The sequence below is a fragment of the Acanthaster planci genome, linkage group LG15, assembly GCF_054643075.1.
Source record: "Acanthaster planci isolate LZ-2023a linkage group LG15, COTS_SCS, whole genome shotgun sequence".
Lineage (NCBI taxonomy): Eukaryota > Metazoa > Echinodermata > Asteroidea > Valvatida > Acanthasteridae > Acanthaster > Acanthaster planci.
This window is the reverse complement of record NC_141791.1, coordinates 11,723,279-11,743,567: the sequence shown is the minus strand read 5'-3', so window position 1 is coordinate 11,743,567 and position 20,289 is coordinate 11,723,279. Positions and strand designations below refer to the sequence as shown.

General features: G+C 41.1%; 1 protein-coding gene across 5 annotated transcripts in view; it reads right to left on the bottom strand.

Annotated features, from left to right (window-relative positions):
- Positions 1–20,289, bottom strand: part of ltn1 (listerin E3 ubiquitin protein ligase 1) — a 79,608-nt gene that overhangs the window by 42,281 nt on the left and 17,038 nt on the right. For 4 of the 5 annotated variants that reach the window (XR_015427784.1, XR_015427783.1, XR_002598456.2 and 1 more), the window contains exons 22-23: positions 19,845–20,055; positions 19,352–19,613 (exon numbers count right to left, since the gene is read on the bottom strand). Coding sequence is in view for 2 of the 5 variants with exons in the window: in XM_022239138.2 (XP_022094830.2) it covers positions 19,352–19,613; positions 19,845–20,055 (473 nt within the window). In the remaining 3 variants the exon portion in view is untranslated. Of the gene's footprint in view, positions 1–11,557; positions 12,195–19,351; positions 19,614–19,844; positions 20,056–20,289 lie in introns of those variants that run through there. The other variant, XM_087146201.1, reaches the window with a different exon arrangement.

Below are 20,289 nucleotides of genomic sequence, written 5' to 3'. Positions count from 1 at the left end.
AGCAGAGGTGAATGGAGACAAAGTTTAGACATGAAGTTATGCTTAAGATGTGTCCCATGGCACTATCTTAGTTCCAAAATGATGGTATTCATGTGCAAGAAGCACTAACAAGGTTACAATGACACTGGGGTTGCTAGCTAAATTGACTTTGATTGGTGAGATGTTCTGACTGGTGTTCTGCAAAATATCAAACTGGATGTAAATTATGATAGAAATTGCCTTTGCAGAACCCCGCTCTAACTACACCACTGCTCTGCATTGCTGCAACTTGGCAAGAGACACAGAAGACAGCATAAACCTCCATCTACGTCTACATTAAGTGACGGGTGCTCGGGGAAAAAAATGGTCAGTTTTCAATCAGTTGGCCACCACAATGAATGCAGTACTACATGTACATGTATTGTAAAAATGTTTTCTTTGCAAAGGCATTGTTGTCTCTGACTCCGACAATGGTGCAGGTTAACATAAACAGGTTATTATCCACCCCAGTTTATAATAATTACACTGGTGCTCATTACTGGTAGGTGATCTGGGCATGATAATTACCAAGGCATTTGGCATTCGGAGTAATCGTAGTGGTGGCTGAACAAAGGCACGGTTGCCATGCAGTATCGATCAAATCAGAACCCAAAATATCAAGGCCATTTTCCTCGTCAGACTTTTATTCTATATACGGACAGAAACTTTAATCAGGCATCAGTGCAACCACTCTTATAAATGGTCCTCTGCCTGAGGAAAGATTTCTCTGATTTAAAATAAGGGGTTACCAGCTAAAATGCAAACTGATTGATAACCGCTATTGGCTGGTTTACAGCAGCATTGTGCTTTGCTGGCAAGTATTTCTAGGGTGTTTTTCTCAGCACAACCAAACAAACTGAGTCCAAATACAGAATCTACATGCTAGATTAAGCATGGCCAACACAGTTGGAACTAAGAAGTTTGCCAGGACAGATTTTGCAGTGAGTGGTGTACATCAAGTGGTCTTTATTGTGACAGCTTTGTTGGCTCTGACATGGGGGCAGGTTAATATCATCAATCGCTGCCCTGAGGGATGGGTGGAATGGAACCGGTCTTGCTACATGCTGACCAAGACGAAGATGATGTGGAGAGATGTCCACTCACTGTGTTGCAGCTTGGGTGCTCGCATGGCTGTCCCTAGCTCCAACGGAGAGAACAAGTTCATGAGTCACATGGCAGCCTCCAACTCAATTGACTTGCTGTGGATCGACTGCACTGATGGCGAGAAAGAGGGGGTGTGGGTTTGTGGTGAAGATGGCATGGGTAAAAATGGCTATCGCAATTGGACAGATAACCAGCCAAACAACTGGCCAGGAAGTAATGATGGCAGTGGAGCTGACTTTGCAAGTCTTTCACCAAATGGCTCTTGGAAAGATTGGGGCGACCGTCAACTGCACTCGATGTGTGAGATGAAGCTGCCACGCATGCAATGCTGCACCATCACTGCTGACAACCAATGCTACTAGATCTTCACCATGACAATCAGCACTCCTGGCAGGGGTTTCCTCTCACAAACTCTACAGAAATAACTTTATTCAAGTCATTTGATTTCACAGGCCAAAAACTTGCATGGATAAATGTTGCTACCAACTGGACTGCTACAATTTCCAGGCTGTCATCACAAACTTCAAGGGGTCCAGGAACTGAGTCAAGAATGAACGTTTGTCATGCCACTTTCATCACTACAGTATGTCGAGAGTGAAAGTGACCGATCGTTTTATCCAGGGAACTGTTAGAAGACTTATTCAAGAGGCTGATACTAACAACTCCGATGGATTCCAGCAGCACATTTAATGACAGAGCAAGCATTCAATAATCCGATATTACTCTTTCAACTAAGCATTAATCAAAGCCAAATTATGCTCTTGTATTTTGTGGACAGATGGACTGTACATATTGCAAATAGCACTCAGGAAGGTACACGGGCTTCACTGGAACTTGTTGCCCCCAAGAGCTGGCCAGAAAGCTTGCAGCGGAGCAGACTTGGCCGGTCACATACATGTACTAAGTTGCCAGTGGGTAGATTGGAGTGACCACTGATAACAACACTCAATGTGTGCGAGATGAATCCGCCACGCATGCAATGTGCACCATCACTCCTAGCCTGACAACAATTTGGCTCCTTCAAGTAGTTCTTTATCAGAGCATTCAGAACACGAAGCAAAAATTTGCGTTAGACTTTGCAGTTTTACATTTTATGCTGTTATTTTTAAAATTTTTAATTAGCCAGTAATGATTTATTTGGCTGTCCATGGATCCATTTGTAACTTCTACCCAAACAAACAAGTGACAAACAACTGACTGTCGAATTCTTAACCCTAACCCCCAAAGGGTTGCTGGCCCTAACCTTCCCCATTCACACAAAGTTAAACACCCATAGGGGACTTTGTGCACAGAGGCTGTTGGACTTTGTTTTTCTGAGCTATGCCAAACCCAATGCAAAAGCCAGCTGTTATGGGCCTACCAGACCTATCCCCACAGAATTAACTGCTACTACTACTACTGTTTAATTCTATGTGGTTGGGGGAGGTAAGGGTTAATATTCCATTTACACGTGTCAGGTGAGACTTTGAAGAATATAATAGGCAAGTTTAATTGAGAATTCTGGTAGGACTATTGGTTAATTGCTTAAGCTTGCTATTGATGCATATACATGTAGAGTCAGCCGTAGTTGAACCCTTTTTGCAAAATCACTTTTCACATATTTTCCACTGAGTGCAATTTTTAAAATCTCTGCCAGGTCAAACCATTTTTTTTTCTTTTTAGTGGTTTCTTGTACTTAATTGCTGCCAACTACAAAAGGAAATGGATAGTTTGAACAGTGAAACTGCTCTATGAGCAAGAATTTTTGTGAGTTGTTGTTTCACTGTTTTCTGTTTCAACTGGTATAGTGATGACAAGTTGAAAGCTTAGTCAAAGTTTACTAGTGAACTGTCACACAAAATGCAACTTCTTGTTTGAATCATCAAGAAACTGGACTGGCTTCTAGGCCATAGTGGATGGAGGCTGTTAAAGTTACAGCTACAGAAAGATACTCTTTAGAATTTATGTATTCACTTTACTTCATTTTACCTGTGTGCAGATGTGGAGTGATCACTGAGAATAAACTTCAGCCGCACTTTACATTTTGTTCACTTGTTCCTTTGCATTTTACTGACTTGTTTTAGTTAATGATTTTCACGTTTTGTCAACCTCCTACCACTAGTTGTCAAACAACAGCTTAGCCACTGTTTGAATATATAAAAACAAACAAACAAACAAACAAACACCCCCAACACCCCAACAAACAAACAAACACCCCCCCCAACACCCCAACAAACAAACAAACAAACAAACACCCCAACAAACAAACAAACAAACAAACAACCCAACACCCCAACAAACAAACAAACAAACAAACACCCCCCCAACAAACAAACAAACAACCCCCAACACCCCAACAAAAAACAACAAACAAACAAACAAACAAAACAAAACAAAGCTACATCTACGCCAACTAAAGGTATGAATTCTGTCAACCTAAGCCATATAGGAATCTACCGGTACTTCCACAATTACAAGCATTGTGGCGTCTTATCAATATTTGTTCTTTTTGACTCAAACTAGATTTCCAAACCTTTGTGTGCATTCAAGGCCAGGTTTGCCAAATGACATCACAATCAGAAAGAGGACAAAGCCAGTGATAGGGTTTCTGACCGATCTTCAGTTGAGGTTTACAGTCATAGTCACTGAGCATCTGATTGGGTCAGCAGAAAGGACAGTAGCGACCAGCTGATCCAACGAATGAATTCAATGAATGTCAATGTGACCAGTTTCATCATAGAGCAGATAATCAACACTAGACTTCCCCAAGCTGTGGCCGGGTGTGTCGGGCATAATAGGCATTTGAATATTTAATCTTTCCAGCTATCAGAAAACGGTGTTGCTACCAAGCTAATGGTATCATCAATCAAAATTTGACAAGACAGTACCAAAATTATCATCTTCCTGCAATAATGATATTATTAAAAGGTTGACTGAAATTATCTCATGCATCAGTGCACCCATTGTTACAAGTGGTCCTATGTTCAAAGAAACTATTCACTAAATTAAAAAGATTGGTGGTAACCGGCCAAATTGCTGTGTGATTGATACTGCTTTTGGTTGGATCACAACTCTGTTACATGTACATTCAGAACACCAGTGAAGTACAGGTACATGTATACATATGCGGGACATGTTTTGCTGCAAGGACCATATAACTGAAGCCATCTCAGCATATACATGTACATTTTGATTTGTAGACTGAGAATGAGCAACAAAGTCAGACTCATGAATACTGTAAAATCAGTTTTTCGGATGAAGAGCACATCTCTGACAGCAGTTTTCATCATGGCAACTATGCTAGCTCTGACACACGGGCAGGTACACAATATCAACAGCTGCCCTAAGGGATGGGTGGAATGGAACCGGTCTTGCTACATGCTGACCAAGAAGAAGATGATGTGGAGAGATGTCCACTCACTGTGTTGCAGCTTGGGTGCTCGCATGGCTGTCCCCAGCTCCAATAGAGAGAATGAGTTCATGAGTAACCTGACAGCTCCAGATGAATTGTGGATCGACTGCACTGACAGTGACACTGAGGGTGTGTGGGTTTGTGGTGAGGATGACAAGACTCAAATAGGGTACCGAAACTGGATGACAGGTGAGCCTAACAACCAGCCAAGGAATGGAGATGGCAGAGGAGCTGATTTTGCCCGTCTCACACCAAGCGGATACTGGAGAGATATCCATGACCAACCTCTGCACTCAATGTGTGAGATGAAGCGGCCATGGATGCAGTGCTGCACCATCAAAGCTGACGATGATTGCCACTAGATCTACTCCAGAACATTCAGCACAAGTGTCAGTGGTACACTGTACATACATGTTCATGTATTAACTATTTATTCCAGTTCACCATGAACAATGCCTAAAAAATGCATGCAGGCTACTGAAATTATTGAACACATCTAATGTTAAAGGTAAAGCTCAAACATCATAAGTATGTACCCATGTACATGTACCGGTACACAGCTGCCAACTCAAACAATGCATCTCAAAACTATTCCCTGCAAATTGTGATGTGCCCAGGAACCAAGTTCAACACATCTTGCTCCACATTCCTCAGTGCACTGACAGATGACCAATTGGAACAAAGTTGAACTTCACTATTATAGAGGACCAGATCTTAAAAGAGAAACATTTTAACATGATAAAGGCATTGATCCATAGATTGTTGGTCGTTGGTCCATAGATTTATAGCTTTGCATATAGTGATGTACATGTTTTAGTACGAGAGAAGGTAGTTGCATTTTATTTCTGGAAAAACTTTTATGCACAAACATTTCATGCAATGTTTTGAAAACCTTTTGTGAAGATAGGTCAATTCACCTTTTGTGCGTGGAATGAAAATTCTACATGTATGTTGCTTATACCCTCTTTCACTAACTTCAACACATCAACCATGGATGCATAATCCTGGACAATGAAAGTAAATGGAACATTCTTGAAATGTAAACATATTTTGAATATATAACATACATGTATGAAACGCAAATACATGGAGGAAGTTACTTTACTTTGAAAAAAAAGGAACCGCTGAGACAGAAATCTGACCTCAAGTTTTCTGCTGATGTGAGCTAGAATCTTTACAAAATCTGAGTGATATTCATATTCTTAGAGTCTGCTTGATGGGTACCATAAATACTTTGCCAGAACAAAGAAAAACAAACACCGAAAACAAAATGAGTAAATGGGTATTTGCAACGGAACTGTTTGATGACAAACCTTCAGAGTGCACCTTTGTGTCGCAGTTAACCTTATTTGCAATGTTTCACTATTTCAAGGGGTGTTTTACTGTCTTTCCGGCTTTTATGCTTGTCAGTATTTCCATACTCGAGAGGAAGACTGTGATGTCATCCCAGGAAGAAAGCCTCTGTGTCAGATTGTTTGTACACAAAAAAATTCTGCATTTTTGTAGAGTTTGCTGGACTAATTTTCTCGTCTTTGCTGATTCATTGCTCTTTTGTGCACATGCAGCAACAAGCTTCAATCCCTTTCTCAGATGTGTTGTTAGTAAGTGTATTCTAGGTTCATGAGTTGAACAGAAAAATCTATGCACTGAACAATGTCTTCCCTGGATGACATCACAGCAATAGGACTGTCAGTTATCCTAGAAAGCACGGATAATTTAAAAGTTTAAAATGTACTCTTTTCAATGCATTTAACCCCCCCAAAAAACCCCAAAACAAAATGAATATACTAGTAAAAGAAATTAGCCGTTAGATTAGATGCATTTGAAAGTGGTGTAGCTGCTACTGGTTTTAATTTGAGAAGAGTTGTCATTTTTGCTGATACTTTCGTGTTCAATTTGGAAAACCTTTGGCCCAACAAATATACTTGCAGTACACATTAAAAATTTGCACTTGCAGAAAGAAATGATTCTGCATATCCCTACACTTAATAAGAGAGTGTGCTTTGTTGCCTAACAAAGGTTTCCCTTTTAGGGTGATGCCACTGGTTGATATTTGAACTTTGATGGTCAATGTGAAGAATTCCTCATTCATTACAATGTGTATTTACTACCTTGAAAGTAGTCTGCAAGTGAGGGGCATATCAGTGTGGCAGGGGAATCATGTGAATGGTTGAAGGAGTTATGAAACATTGAAAAGTAAGCAAAGGCTGTAAGTGTATCCATTCTGTAATAATGTGCAATTTGTGATGGTTCTGCTTAATCTAATTGTGTCATAAAACTGCTGTATTGAAGAAATTTGCTTACTCCATTTTAGAAACATGAACAATGTACCTCAAATGACATTCCACAGAAAAATACATGCACTTCTATGCTTTCCGATGTTCTTATAGTAAGTAAAATTTGATTGCAATATCTTCAGTGGAAAATAACATTTCCCTCAATACATAACCAGAGGCTGCAGGTTTACAATAATTATACTGGTGCTCATTACTGGTCGGTGTACTGAGCATAATAAGGCACTAGGCATTCAGAGTAATTACAGTGGTGACTGAACAAAGGCACCGTTGTCACACAGTATCGATCAAATCAGAACCCACGATATAAAGACCGTTTTCCTCTACAGATATGTTTCTACATATTTAACAATTTATCAGGCATCAGTGCACCCATTCTCGTGAATGGTCCTCTGCCTGAGGAAACATTTCTCTGATTTACAATAAGGGGTTACCAGCTAAAATGCTAAGTGATTGATAACTGCTATTGGCTGGTTTACAGCAGCATTGTGCTTTGCTGGCAAGTATTTCTAGGGTGTTTTTCTCAGCACGACCAAACAAACTGAGTCCAAATACAGAATCCACTAGTTAGATTGAGCATGGCTAACACAGTTGGAACCAAGAAGTTTGGCAAAAGAGCTTTTGTAGTGAATGGTGTATATCAAGTGGTTTTTATCATGACAGCTTTGTTGGCTCTGACATGGGGGCAGGTTAATACAATAACTACTACCCTACCCAAATAAGTTCACTGATATGGCATTCTGTGCACATACAGTAAACTGAATGCGATCTCTGACACATGAAATGGCTTGATTGTATTTGGTCTTTGACATGAAAAAGGGAATGAAAAAATGAGGGTTTTGGTAACCGTTGGTGATGAATCTCTGCACAAGAGAGGGAACTTTTAATGTTAATCTTAAACAACCACTTCATAGAGGGAAGTAAGATTAACAATAAACAGCAAATGCAATATTGCCATCTTTGTTGCCTTTGAACAAAGATCACAGACATTCAGAGTAGTTCTAAGCAAACATGATTTTATTTATTATAATGGATCATTGGCTTCAATGACTATGTCATAGCCACAATGCAAAATATAATAGTCTAAGTACATGTAATGTACACTAAATATTTAATATTCATTAGTTTGCATTAATGTTGACTTGGCAACAGGCTCAAAAAATAGCCCAAATAGCCTTCATCTATGTCCTGTAGCGCTCAGAAAATTGTCTCTTAATGGCATCACTTACTGATACTTCAGGACTTTATCATATCTACAATGCCACCGACTAGTTCTATGCAAAAATATATAAACACACCACGACTGTATTTAAAACTATAATCTCTGCAAGTAACTCCTTGTTTTGCCTTTATGTCACTTTAGCAACTTACTCACAATACAGCACAAAATTGTCGGGTGCTCCAGGAAATTTCTCAATTTTCATCAGTTGGCTGCATGTACCAACAATATGAATGCAATATTTCAAAACGTTTTCATCATAATAGCGTTACTGACTGTGAAAGCAAAGATTGCCGATCACTGTCCTGAGGGATGGGTGGAATGGAACCGGTCTTGCTACATGCTGACCAAGACGAAGATGATGTGGAGAGATGTCCACTCACTGTGTCGCAGCTTGGGCGCTCGCATGGCTGTCCCTAGCTCCAACGGAGAGAACAAGTTCATGAGTCACATGGCAGCCTCCAACTCAATTGACTTGCTGTGGATTGACTGCACTGATGGCGAGAAAGAGGGGGTGTGGGTTTGTGGTGAAGATGGCATGGGTAAAAATGGCTATCGCAATTGGACAGATAACCAGCCAAACAACTGGCCAGGAAGTAATGATGGCAGCGGAGCTGACTTTGCAAGTCTTTCACCAAATGGCTCTTGGAAAGATTGGGGCGACCGTCAACTGCACTCGATGTGTGAGATGAAGCTGCCACGCATGCAATGCTGCACCATCACTGCTGACAACCAATGCTACTAGATCTTCGCCATGACAATCAGCACTCCTGGCAGGGGTTTCCTCTCACAAACTCTTCAGAAATAATTTTATTCAAGTCATTTGATTTCACAGGCCAAAAACTTGCATGGATAAATGTTGCTACCAACTGGACTGCTACAATTTCCAGGCTGTCATCACAACCTTCAAGGGGTCCAGGAACTGAGTCAAGAATGAATGTTTGTCATGCCACTTTCATCACTACAGTATGTCGAGAGTGAAAGTGACCGATCGTTTTATCCAGGGAACTGTTAGAAGACTTATTCAAGAGGCTGATACCAACAACTCCGATGGATTCCAGCAGCACATTTAATGACAGAGCAAGCATTCAATAATCCGATATTACTCTTTCAACTAAGCATTAATCAAAGCCAAATTATGCTCTTGTATTTTGTGGACAGACGGACTGTACATATTGCAAATAGCACTCAGGAAGGTACACAAGCTTCGGTGAAACTTGTTACCCCCAAGAGCTGGCCAGAAAGCTTGCAGTGGAGCAGACTTGGCCGGTCACATACCGAGTGGCCAGTGGGTAGATTGGAGCGACCACTGATAACAACACTCAATGTGTGTGAGATGAATCCACCATGCATGCAATGTGCACCATCACTCCTAGCCTGACAACAATTTGGCTCCTTCAGGTAATTCTTTATCAGAGCATTCAGAACACGAAGCAAAAATTGGGGTTAGACTTTGCAGTTTTACATTTTATGCTGTTATTTTTAAAATTTTTAATTAGCCAGTGATGATTTATTTGGCTGTCCATGGATCCATTTGTAACGTCTACCCAAACAAACAAGTGACAAACAACTGACTGTGGAATTCTTAACCCTAACCCCCCAAGGGTTGCTGGCCCTAACCTTCCCCATTCACACAAAGTTAAACACCCATAGGGGACTTTGTGCACAGAGGCTGTTGGACTTTGTTTTTCTGAGCGATGCCAAACCCAATGCAAAAGCCAGCTGTTATGGGCCTACCAGACCTATCCCCACAGAATTAACTGCTACTACTACTACTGTTTAATTCTATGTGGTTGGGGGAGGTAAGGGTTAATATTCCATTTACACGTGTCAGGTGAGACTTTGAAGAATATAATAGGCAAGTTTAATTGAGAATTCTGGTAGGACTATTGGTTAATTGCTTAAGCTTGCTATTGATGCATATACATGTAGAGTCAGCCGTAGTTGAACCCTTTTTGCAAAATCACTTTTCACATATTTTCCACTGAGTGCAATTTTTAAAATCTCTGCCAGGTCAAACCATTTTTTTTTCTTTTTAGTGGTTTCTTGTACTTAATTGCTGCCAACTACAAAAGGAAATGGATAGTTTGAACAGTGAAACTGCTTTATGAGCAAGAATTTTTGTGAGTTGTTGTTTCACTGTTTTCTGTTTCAACTGATATAGTAATGACAAGTTGAAAGCTTAGTCAAAGTTTACTAGTGAACTGTCACACAAAATGCAACTTCTTGTTTGAATCATCAAGAAACTGGACTGGCTTCTAGGCCATGGTGGATAGAGTCTGTTAAAATTACAGCTACAGAAAGATCCTCCTTAGAATTTATGTATTCACTTTACTTCATTTTACCTGTGTGCAGATGTGGAGTGATCACTGAGAATAAACTTCAGCCGCACTTTACATTTTGTTCACTTGTTCCTTTGCATTTTACTGACTTGTTTTAGTTAATGATTTTCACGTTTTGTCAACCTCCTACCACTAGTTGTCAAACAACAGCTTAGCCACTGTTTGAATATATAAAAACAAACAAACACCCCAACAAACAAACAAACAAACAAACCCATAGCTGAAAAGATAAAGAAGGGGAAGAATTTTGGAGAAATAAGGATCAGAACAGTGATGAAGACCACACTGCACACTACATACATGTACGTGTACAGTACATCAACAGTCACCACAACTGAAAATTCAGACCTTGAAGAATTTACTCCCTGAAATTGTTGCAATGGTACAAAACAGTCCAAAGGATGAATAAGCCATTTGCGAGTTAAATTTGAATTAAAATCTGATGCACTGAGTTATCTGACTGCACATAAACATAACACCGCTGCTGACAAGAAATGGACCTAGTCCACTAGCACAGCTGAAAAACATTAGGGATTTCTAACAGGATTGGCTGTCATATCTCCCTTCACCCATCACAAGTGGTCACTGATCTTTACACTCTTACATCAAAACTACAAAACTTGCACTGCTGATGAATGCTCTAACCAACAGAACTTCATCTGCCGAAGAGCCGATATTTTATCTTCTCACTGACAAAACTACATATTAATGTAAAACTTTACCCAAACTCGTGCTCAGAACTCCATTATTCATTGTTGTATATAATCTGAGGGGTGACTCGACCAATTCAATCATTCGAAACTGAAAAAGAAAAGTGTTTCAAATGGTAACATTTTCATGCATAACAAATGCTTGCTACGGTTTGGCATAAATTAACTGTGTTGCGAACTTGTTCGAAAAAGAAAGTTGTTCTTCCTTAGATAACTTCAACTAGGTCTGAAATAATATGACCTGAACTTTCATCATTCTTATAGTGGAACATAATCTGAATTATTTATTGACTCAAATGGTACATTTTCCAAACAGATAACCAGAGGTTCAATGAACATGATGAACGTGATATTTCAAGCTGTGGCCGGGTGTGTTGGGCATAACAGGCATTTGAATATTTAATCTTTCCAGCTATCAGACAATGGTGTTGCTACCAAGCTAATGGTATCATCAATCAAAATTTGACAAGACAGTACCAAAATTATCATCTTCCTGCAATAATGATATTATTAAAAGGTTGACTGAAATTATCTCATGCATCAGTGCACCCATTGTTACAAGTGGTCCTATGTTCAAAGAAACTATTCACTAAATTAAAAAGATTGGTGGTAACCGGCCAAATTGCTGTGTGATTGATACTGCTTTTGGTTGGATCACAACTCTGTTACATGTACATTCAGAACACCAGTGAAGTACAGGTACATGTATACATATGCGGGACATGTTTTGCTGCAAGGACCATATAACTGAAGCCATCTCAGCATATACATGTACATTTTGATTTGTAGACTGAGAATGAGCAACAAAGTCAGACTCATGAATACTGTAAAATCAGTTTTTCGGATGAAGAGCACATCTCTGACAGCAGTTTTCATCATGGCAACTATGCTAGCTCTGACACACGGGCAGGTACACAATATCAACAGCTGCCCTGAGGGATGGGTGGAATGGAACCGGTCTTGCTACATGCTGACCAAGACGAAGATGATGTGGAGAGATGTCCACTCACTGTGTCACAGCTTGGGCGCTCACATGGCTGTCCCCAGCTCCAATAGAGAGAATGAGTTCATGAGTAACCTGACAGCCTCCAACAGCATCAGGTTTCTGTGGATCGACTGCACAGATAGGGGCAAAGAGGGTGAGTGGGTTTGTGGTGAAGATGGCAAGGCTGGAACCGGCTACCGCAACTGGAAGGCAGGCCAGCCTAATGACCTGTCAATGGGCGGTCAAATTGAAGGAGCTGATTTTGCCCGTCTTACATCAAATGGATACTGGACAGACATCCATGACCAACCTTTCCACTCAATGTGTGAGATGAAGCTGCCATGGATGCAGTGCTGCACCATCAAAGCTGACGATGATTGCCACTAGATCTACTCCAGAACATTCAGCACAAGTGTCAGTGGTACCGGTACACTGCACATGCATACAACTTATTCCACCAAAGTTCACCATCAACAACGCCTTATAAATGCATGCAGTCTACTGCACCAAAAGGGCTTAGTTGCTTCATCCAAACAACTGTTCGGACAGTTATTCAGGAGACTAATATCAATGAGCTCTATCAATTCCAAAGAGTACATTCAATCTCCGAGCATGGATTTACCAATCTGACATGACCGTTTCAATTATTGGCAGGAACAAAAGCCAACTCAGACTTTGGCAAGCTTGGAAGGAATACCATGGAAGCTCAATGTGTGAGATGAAGCTGTCACTGCTGCCCTATCACTGCTGACAACAGAGGCAACTAGATCTCCACCAAGATGTTCACAACAAACAGCCAAGGTACTGGCTGCCAATCTGTTCAATGTTCACCATGTGGACTGCCCAAGGCATGGTTGATACGTGTATGGTATTGCCACAGTCGATGCAAATGACTACAGAACCCAACTCAACTATCGGATGTGAAACGAGATCACCGAAACCATGTTGAAGAGCAGGGGAACCCCATTCAACATGTCTGACTTTTACCATTCCACTGGCACTTACTATTTACAAACTTGAGTGACCACCACCAACACTCAGTGTGTGAGACGGAGATACAATACATGCAGTACAGCACGTACATTGTAATGTTTGCAACTTAACTTTTGTTGTTTCAATTTTGACGAAAGTATACTGTGAGTACCAAAATAACACGTCCTCTTTGGTTCCGCTCGGAGTGGACAGGACTTTGGAGAAGTCACACATGTACATGTATACACCGGTAGATCATGGGGCATTTTCGAAACGAGTGGATTCGGCTTAGACTTTGGTCTCGCTGGTTCCATCCGTTTTGAAGCGGCGTTCTAAACCACATGTTCAAACTCTGACAGGAACCAGCGAAACTGAAGTCTACGCCAAATCCACTCGTTTCGAAAACGCCCTTATGTTAGTGAAGAGCTGTGCCAATGGTTCATGTACATAGTTTGTACATGTAAGTGATATACTTGTTGGGAAGAGATACTTTTTGTGACCTTCTTTCTGGACAAGTATGACAACAGAATTTTAAACTTTGAATCAAAAAACTTTTATTAATTGAATAATATACGGCAGAAAAATGTAACTGCTATGATGGTCACAATCTGCTGGAAACCTGGAATCTTTTCCTGAAAACTGTTTGATATTCACAAAAAAATCATGTGTGATTGCTCCGATAGATAAAGGATATACATTCTTTAAACCCAATGAATAGTAGGATTTTTGGAGTACTGCATACACGTGTACACGACTTCAAAGAATACATACCGACGTACATGTATTATTTGTAAAACTTTAGAAAACGGATGATCAGCACTCTTTGAAAAAGCAATAAGCCCTTGTTGCTTGTGAAAAGATCTAAAAATACTCAAAGAAACTTGAATAAAAAAAGAAGAAGCAAAACTCTGTTTCACTGTATGAACTTTGTCATGTTTGTATTGGACCATACCCTTACAGTTTTCTGGAATCTGTAAAATGCACAGCATCAAAACATGTTTGAATTAAACACATACTGATGAAAGGAAATGAAACTGATTTTCAGTGGCTTTGTTCCACAAGTACAGAGGCATGTGTCCAACATCTCTAGACACAAGATGTTAACAGGGAAATATGATTGTATCTATCAAATTCATACACAAATGAGAGAGGGTGCTTTGTCACTAGGCAACAAGGGTTCACTTTGCTGGATGACGCATGCTGCTCTTCATCCATCAGATGTACACTTACGTATCAATCAGAGACAGTTAAGAGACGGTTTCCTACCCTTACGTATCTCACACTAAATATGCAGACAGGAACTTTTGCTACTCCACTTTTGTTCATGCATTTTACAAAAAATTGACCATACCGTCTAAGAAACTAATGTATTTGATGCTGCCCCTATTAAACTCATTTTGACTGTGATTGCATTGGCTTTATAGAGTACCGAAGTAAATATGTCACGCGCACAATTAGTGTGTAAAAGGCATTAGCGCGTGAACCAACACGCGCGCGTACTCCATTCGTTTGCACTGCACTTTCTGGTCCACAGTGACGTCACACTTCGGTACTCTATGTCAATCATGTGCTGCTGGATTATTCATCGCGATGTATGCTGCGTAACTGCACCATGAAAACAGACCAATCAAATCCATGAAGCATGCAGGTACATGTAAAGTACATGTAATAAATACAAGAATGGTCTACACTACAGGAGAACATTAAATTCCAGAACTTGTAGGTGAAGCAGGCATTTATTCGCGTGGGGAAATATTCAGGATTATACACATAATGTTTCACATTTGTGCCACGGAAATTGACATTGGAAAGAATTTCATTTGCTGATAGGTAACATTAATCATTTTTATGGAATGGAACATTTCATCTGTCACATTATGAAATCATTTTTACCGCTGCAATCATAAACATGCATTAATTTATGGTACAATTCTTAAAAAGAAACCAGTAAAGATGTCCACAAAATTGCGTTCAATTTCCTGGCCTTATAAAAATATGTCACTGATGGACCTCAAAGCAAATGCCTGCAATGAGGTTCCCCTTGCTTGCTAAAATCAATACGCAGTTTCTAGGGCAACCATACCGGTATTTACTGATACAAATTACAGTTATTATCAGCAGACACCATACATGCGAATGACAGCAACAGGCTCTTTAGACCTTTCACGGCCCATTTCCCCTTTCCATTGTGTAAGTTGTTCATTGGCAACTACTGTCTGTAGATCTGCACACCTTAATTTTGGCATGACTGCACCCATTAAAAAAATTTAATCAAGAACAGGTGCCATACTTTAATAGCTTATTAAATGCCGCTTTTTAAATGAGAGGTTACCAGTTGAAGTGACATATGGTGCATATATTTTGATGGGTCCCCTGCTCAATAACTTGTGTGCTACAGTGGACAAGTGAAAACTGGAGACAGTTTAAGCGTGGCATGTACATGATTGAACTGTTGCATCTGGGGTGTGGCAAACTTAGAGATAGCTAGCAATAAATTACTGCTAAAAAACACAAGATTGATAAACCTTACAACAGAATTTGGGATAATTCTCCTCCAAGAACAATGAATAGTGTATATCAAATGATGTTCCTTATGGTAGCTGCTCTGACACTGGGGCAAGCTAACAAGATTGATCACTGCCCTGACGGATGGGTGGAATGGAACAGGTCTTGCTATATGCTGACTAAGACTCAGATGATGTGGAAAGATGTCCACCTAAGTTGTAGCAGCTTGGGCGCCCGCATGGCCGTCCCCAGCTCCAATGGAGAGAATGAGTTCATGAGGCACCTGGCAGCCTCCAACTCAACCAGCTTACTGTGGATAGACTGCACTGACAGTGAGAAAGAGGGGGCGTGGGTTTGTGGTGAAGACGGTGTAGCCGGAACTGGGTACCGCAACTGGTGGCCAAAGCAGCCAAACGACTGGCCAGCAAGCACTAGTGGCAGCGGAGCAGACTTTGCAGGTCTCGGAAGCAGTGGCCTCTGGTCAGATTGGGATGACCGCCAAGGACTCTCAATGTGTGAGATGAAGCTACCATGCATGCAGTGCTGCACCATCACAGCTGACAACAAATGCTACTAGATCTCTCCTACTTCTAGAATTCCTCCTTGTCAGAAATTTTTCAGAAATCCAGGTCAGCAACTCATCAGCAGGTCAAATGTTGTGAATTCTAACATATTAGACAGCTCATGATGGCTCTATCCATAATAATTGTTAAAAAAACTATTCAGCACAATAGACTGGTTCATGTTACCACTGCCAACTGCAAGTCACAAATCACTTAAACAGACCCTTCTCACAGCCTGAAACATACACGATCTTTATGCAATCTATTTAAATGAGTGCTGACTGAGAGTGCAAAACTCAAAGGAAACTACATGCAGCTTCCGGTATTTATCCTTCATACCGCCAGACTGCACTGCTGCTACCAAGCCAGTACCAAGCAACTCATTTCTATAAAGCCAATCTTCTTGATAAATCACGACAACTTTGGGAATGTGGACTGCAACTTCATTACACATACATGTACATGGATGCATTTTATTAAAACAACCTGTTATCGAGAGTGGTTCCCTGTCCTGTGGGGGTTACCAGCAAACATGCGATGCGATTGACACTACAATGCACTAGTTCACAGCTGCACTGTGCTCACCTCACTAGTTTGCTATGATGGAGCTTTTTCTTCAAAACACTTTGATATTGCATGCTGACGAAGAGTCAAACCTGATACTTAACAGTCATTTCAGTAACTTGTAGAGTGAAAATGAAGAACATCATGGATGGGATCTCAAACTGCAGTGACTTGCAGAAACATGTTCCAAGCACTGGTTTATTAAGGCAGCTTTGCTGGCTCTGAGACCTGGGCAGAGGTACCAATCACATGATCGACCATTGCCCCGAGGGATGGGTGGAGTGGAACCGGTCTTGCTACACGCTGACCAAGATTGAGATGATGTGGAGAGCTGTCGACTCGCTGTGTCACCGCTTGGGTGCTCGCATGGCTGTACCAATGCAGAGATCGTGTTCATGAGTCACCTGACAGTCTTCAACACAATCAGATACCGGTACATGTACTTGTGGATCGACTTTTACTGGCTGCAACCATGAGAGTGAGTGGATCTGCAGTGAGGTTGGAACCGGCTACCGCAACCGCAAACTGAACAATGTAACAGGAGGTGGAAGCAGAGCTGACGCGGGAGCACAATCAGCGTGAGGCTACTGGTCCGATTCGTCCAATGGTGACTTCCCCTCAATGTGTGAGATGCAGTGCTGCACCATCACAACTGACAAAAAAGATGCTATAAGATCTCCATCAGGACATTTAGCACCAGGAATACACACTACAACATGTACGCCTGCTGCCACATTCAATGCATCTGACTGGTACAGCCTTAAAGACGTCAGTGGCTACACGTATGCAATGACCACCTCAACTAAGTATTGCATCTGCAGAACACTTCTCCCCCAACTGTGAAAGCCCACAAACTGAGTTACCAGTACATACATTCTGCTTTTGCTTCATTTTAATCAGCACACGTTTAAGTGAAACTCAAGGGGAATGCGTTTCATCCAAGAAACTGTTCTCACCAGCTATTCATGAACTAATCTCCTTAAACTGAAGATTTCTAGAAACTCCTTTGACCATGTGATGTTGCTCTGTTTGCTAACTATGAACAAATCCCTAAACGCATACTTTTAATGGCTTCATGTTTCACGTGTGCATGTTCATGTATGTAACGTGTAATGCTTGGAATACAATCTTTCGTACACAATAAGGGCCTGTTTGTTCCATGCAGATCTGGATCGTGATCAGTGATCCCGCAGCTGGTTCGGGCTATTCATTAGGTGAGTTTGGCGTCAGCGAACCAACCACAAATCATTGATCGCGATCCGGATCCATGTGAAACAAACAGGCCCTAAGTTCAATCACATTTGGGATGAGCTCAGGAGGCATGCTCTCTTGTGTTTACGAAAAGTTTGAGTTGTTCATTTGTCGGTCGCTCTAACTTATAATCAGTTTTCGCTGGTATTTAGTGACAAGCACATTTAACCACTTGCTGCCAGGTGGTTTGAAAAATGCAGTGCACATAATCGGGACTTTTTCAAGATTTTCAGTTTTCAAAATTCTTCAAAAATTCATCATCTCAATTAATGAACGTTTACACCCACACGAATTACCATCTGGTGGCCACTCTAGTCTGACAGATAAAATCTATTGACGCCCGAGTATTTCAGCCAGGCCTGCAGCCTTGTAAAAAGAGCCCAGATTGCGCGGTGTTATGTTTACAACTTTCTTTTGTTCATGAACCTGGCACAGTGCCCTGCTGACCTCTTTTCAATAGGGGCAACATTAGCGTGCAGCGTTGCTGTGTGGCTCATCGCTGCAGTAGTGGAGCGCTTTTGTCCCCGGTGGTAATCAACTCGTGCTAAATCCCCAAAACTGTGGTATACTGTTTCAAAACACGGCTGAATTACCTCCAATATTGAGAGTGAAAAACTGTTGATAATGCTCAGCAGCCTGGTGTTTTGCTTCGAGTACGGTCTTTTGTTACAAGGCCCAGTTCCCGTTGTCTGATTTCGGAGACCCCGGCCAGTTGTATAAAGAACACATGTCCGGTGCCAGCAACCCTTGCAGCTAGTGGTTAATTTTTTGGGGAGATTAATTGGTCTATTCTTATGCTTATTGTAATTTGCCAATTGTAAGTCAGTGTAAGGGCCATTGCTTGAGGACATTGATGTAATTTGAGAAGAAAGAGAAAACTCAGTTCTTTGATTGATGTTTCACTCAGGGTGGCATCCTAATGAAATGGCCATAATGTGAAGTGTCTGTTGATTTATTTTTGCAAGATGCATTTAAAAGCTTTGAACTCTAAAAAAAAAGCTTTCATGAATTACGACGCAAGGTTGAAGGTAAGGTTACAAGAGAAATTTAAATCTGACACTTAAGGGTTTTTTGCTAGGAACTGAGCAGAATCTTCAAGAGTCAGCTACACTGAAATCTAAACCACTTTCTAACGTCAACTTTCAAGGGCTCATCAAACTCTTTGTAAATAATAATGACTAGGCTCTACCATATGTAATCCTACAAAATCCTCAGAAAATTTCTCAGTAAAATTTTAAAAATTTCAGAAGAATAGCGTAACACCTTCAAGAACTTGATGTGTAAGCAATGTGTTAGTTAGTAAGCACAATAGAATTTTCTGTCGCTCGTGAACAAAGTGTACTTAGTCCTAACCTTTGAAGTGCATGGATGCAACGCAACGAATAAGATCCTATGAAGAATAAAGTGCAGTTGAAGAAAGATAGTAGACTTACTTTTCTAGGAGCTGGAATGCTGCCAGTTTGACTGATCGATCTGTCTTCAGAAGCATAGGGCACAAACGGTCCAACAGGATATGAACTGCATCCTGGGATGTGTTGAAATTATCGGTTAGCTTTGCTGCTCCCACAGACAGCGAGGACTTTGGTGGAAACGTGTGTTTCCTGAGTTGTTCTGATGGGTGGTGGCGGACTGCGTCCGATGCTGACTGGAGCAGGTGATGTCTCAGGACTGACAGATGGTCAGAATCAGTAGCCTCTGCACGAATGAAACAAATACTGCGCTTAATGCCACATTTTTGCAACGTCCGAGAAAAATGAAAAACACACAAAAATTTTTAGCCCGGGTGACAGGGAGAAGAGTCTGCTTTTCAGCTGTGGAATCATCTCCCTTGTGGTTGGGACTTTTCGGCAAACTTTCCGCTATCCAAAAAAAATCTTGGCCTTTGAAATTCTGAAAAAAAAAAAGGTACGGCTTGAAACTACTGACCGACTATCCTGACAAACGCAGGCAGCACCAGCGTGAAGGCCGCGTCGCTGTAAAACTCCACCCACTCTGTGCATAGGTTGGCAGGGAGGGACGAATGACCACCGGGACTGCCCAGCAGGGTTGCCGCTGAGGTCAAGAGGTCAAAGGCCGTACAGCAGAATGCAGCGGTGAGGGTGGAGGACAGGGCATGGTCGATACTCTGACTGCAGGTCTTGAGAAGTAAAAAGTCAAAATGACGGCATTAAAATGCCAGACAGACATAGGAAATGCAAATGGCATACTGAGGACATGTTTTTCGCATAACTGAATATATACACTTTAACTCATTATGTCATTTTTAACAAGTAATGCCTCTTCACAGAACTTCTGACTCGTATATCTGCACATTTTTTACAATTAAGCTTTTCCTGGCAAATGAGGGCACTGTTGCTGCGATGGTCTGACA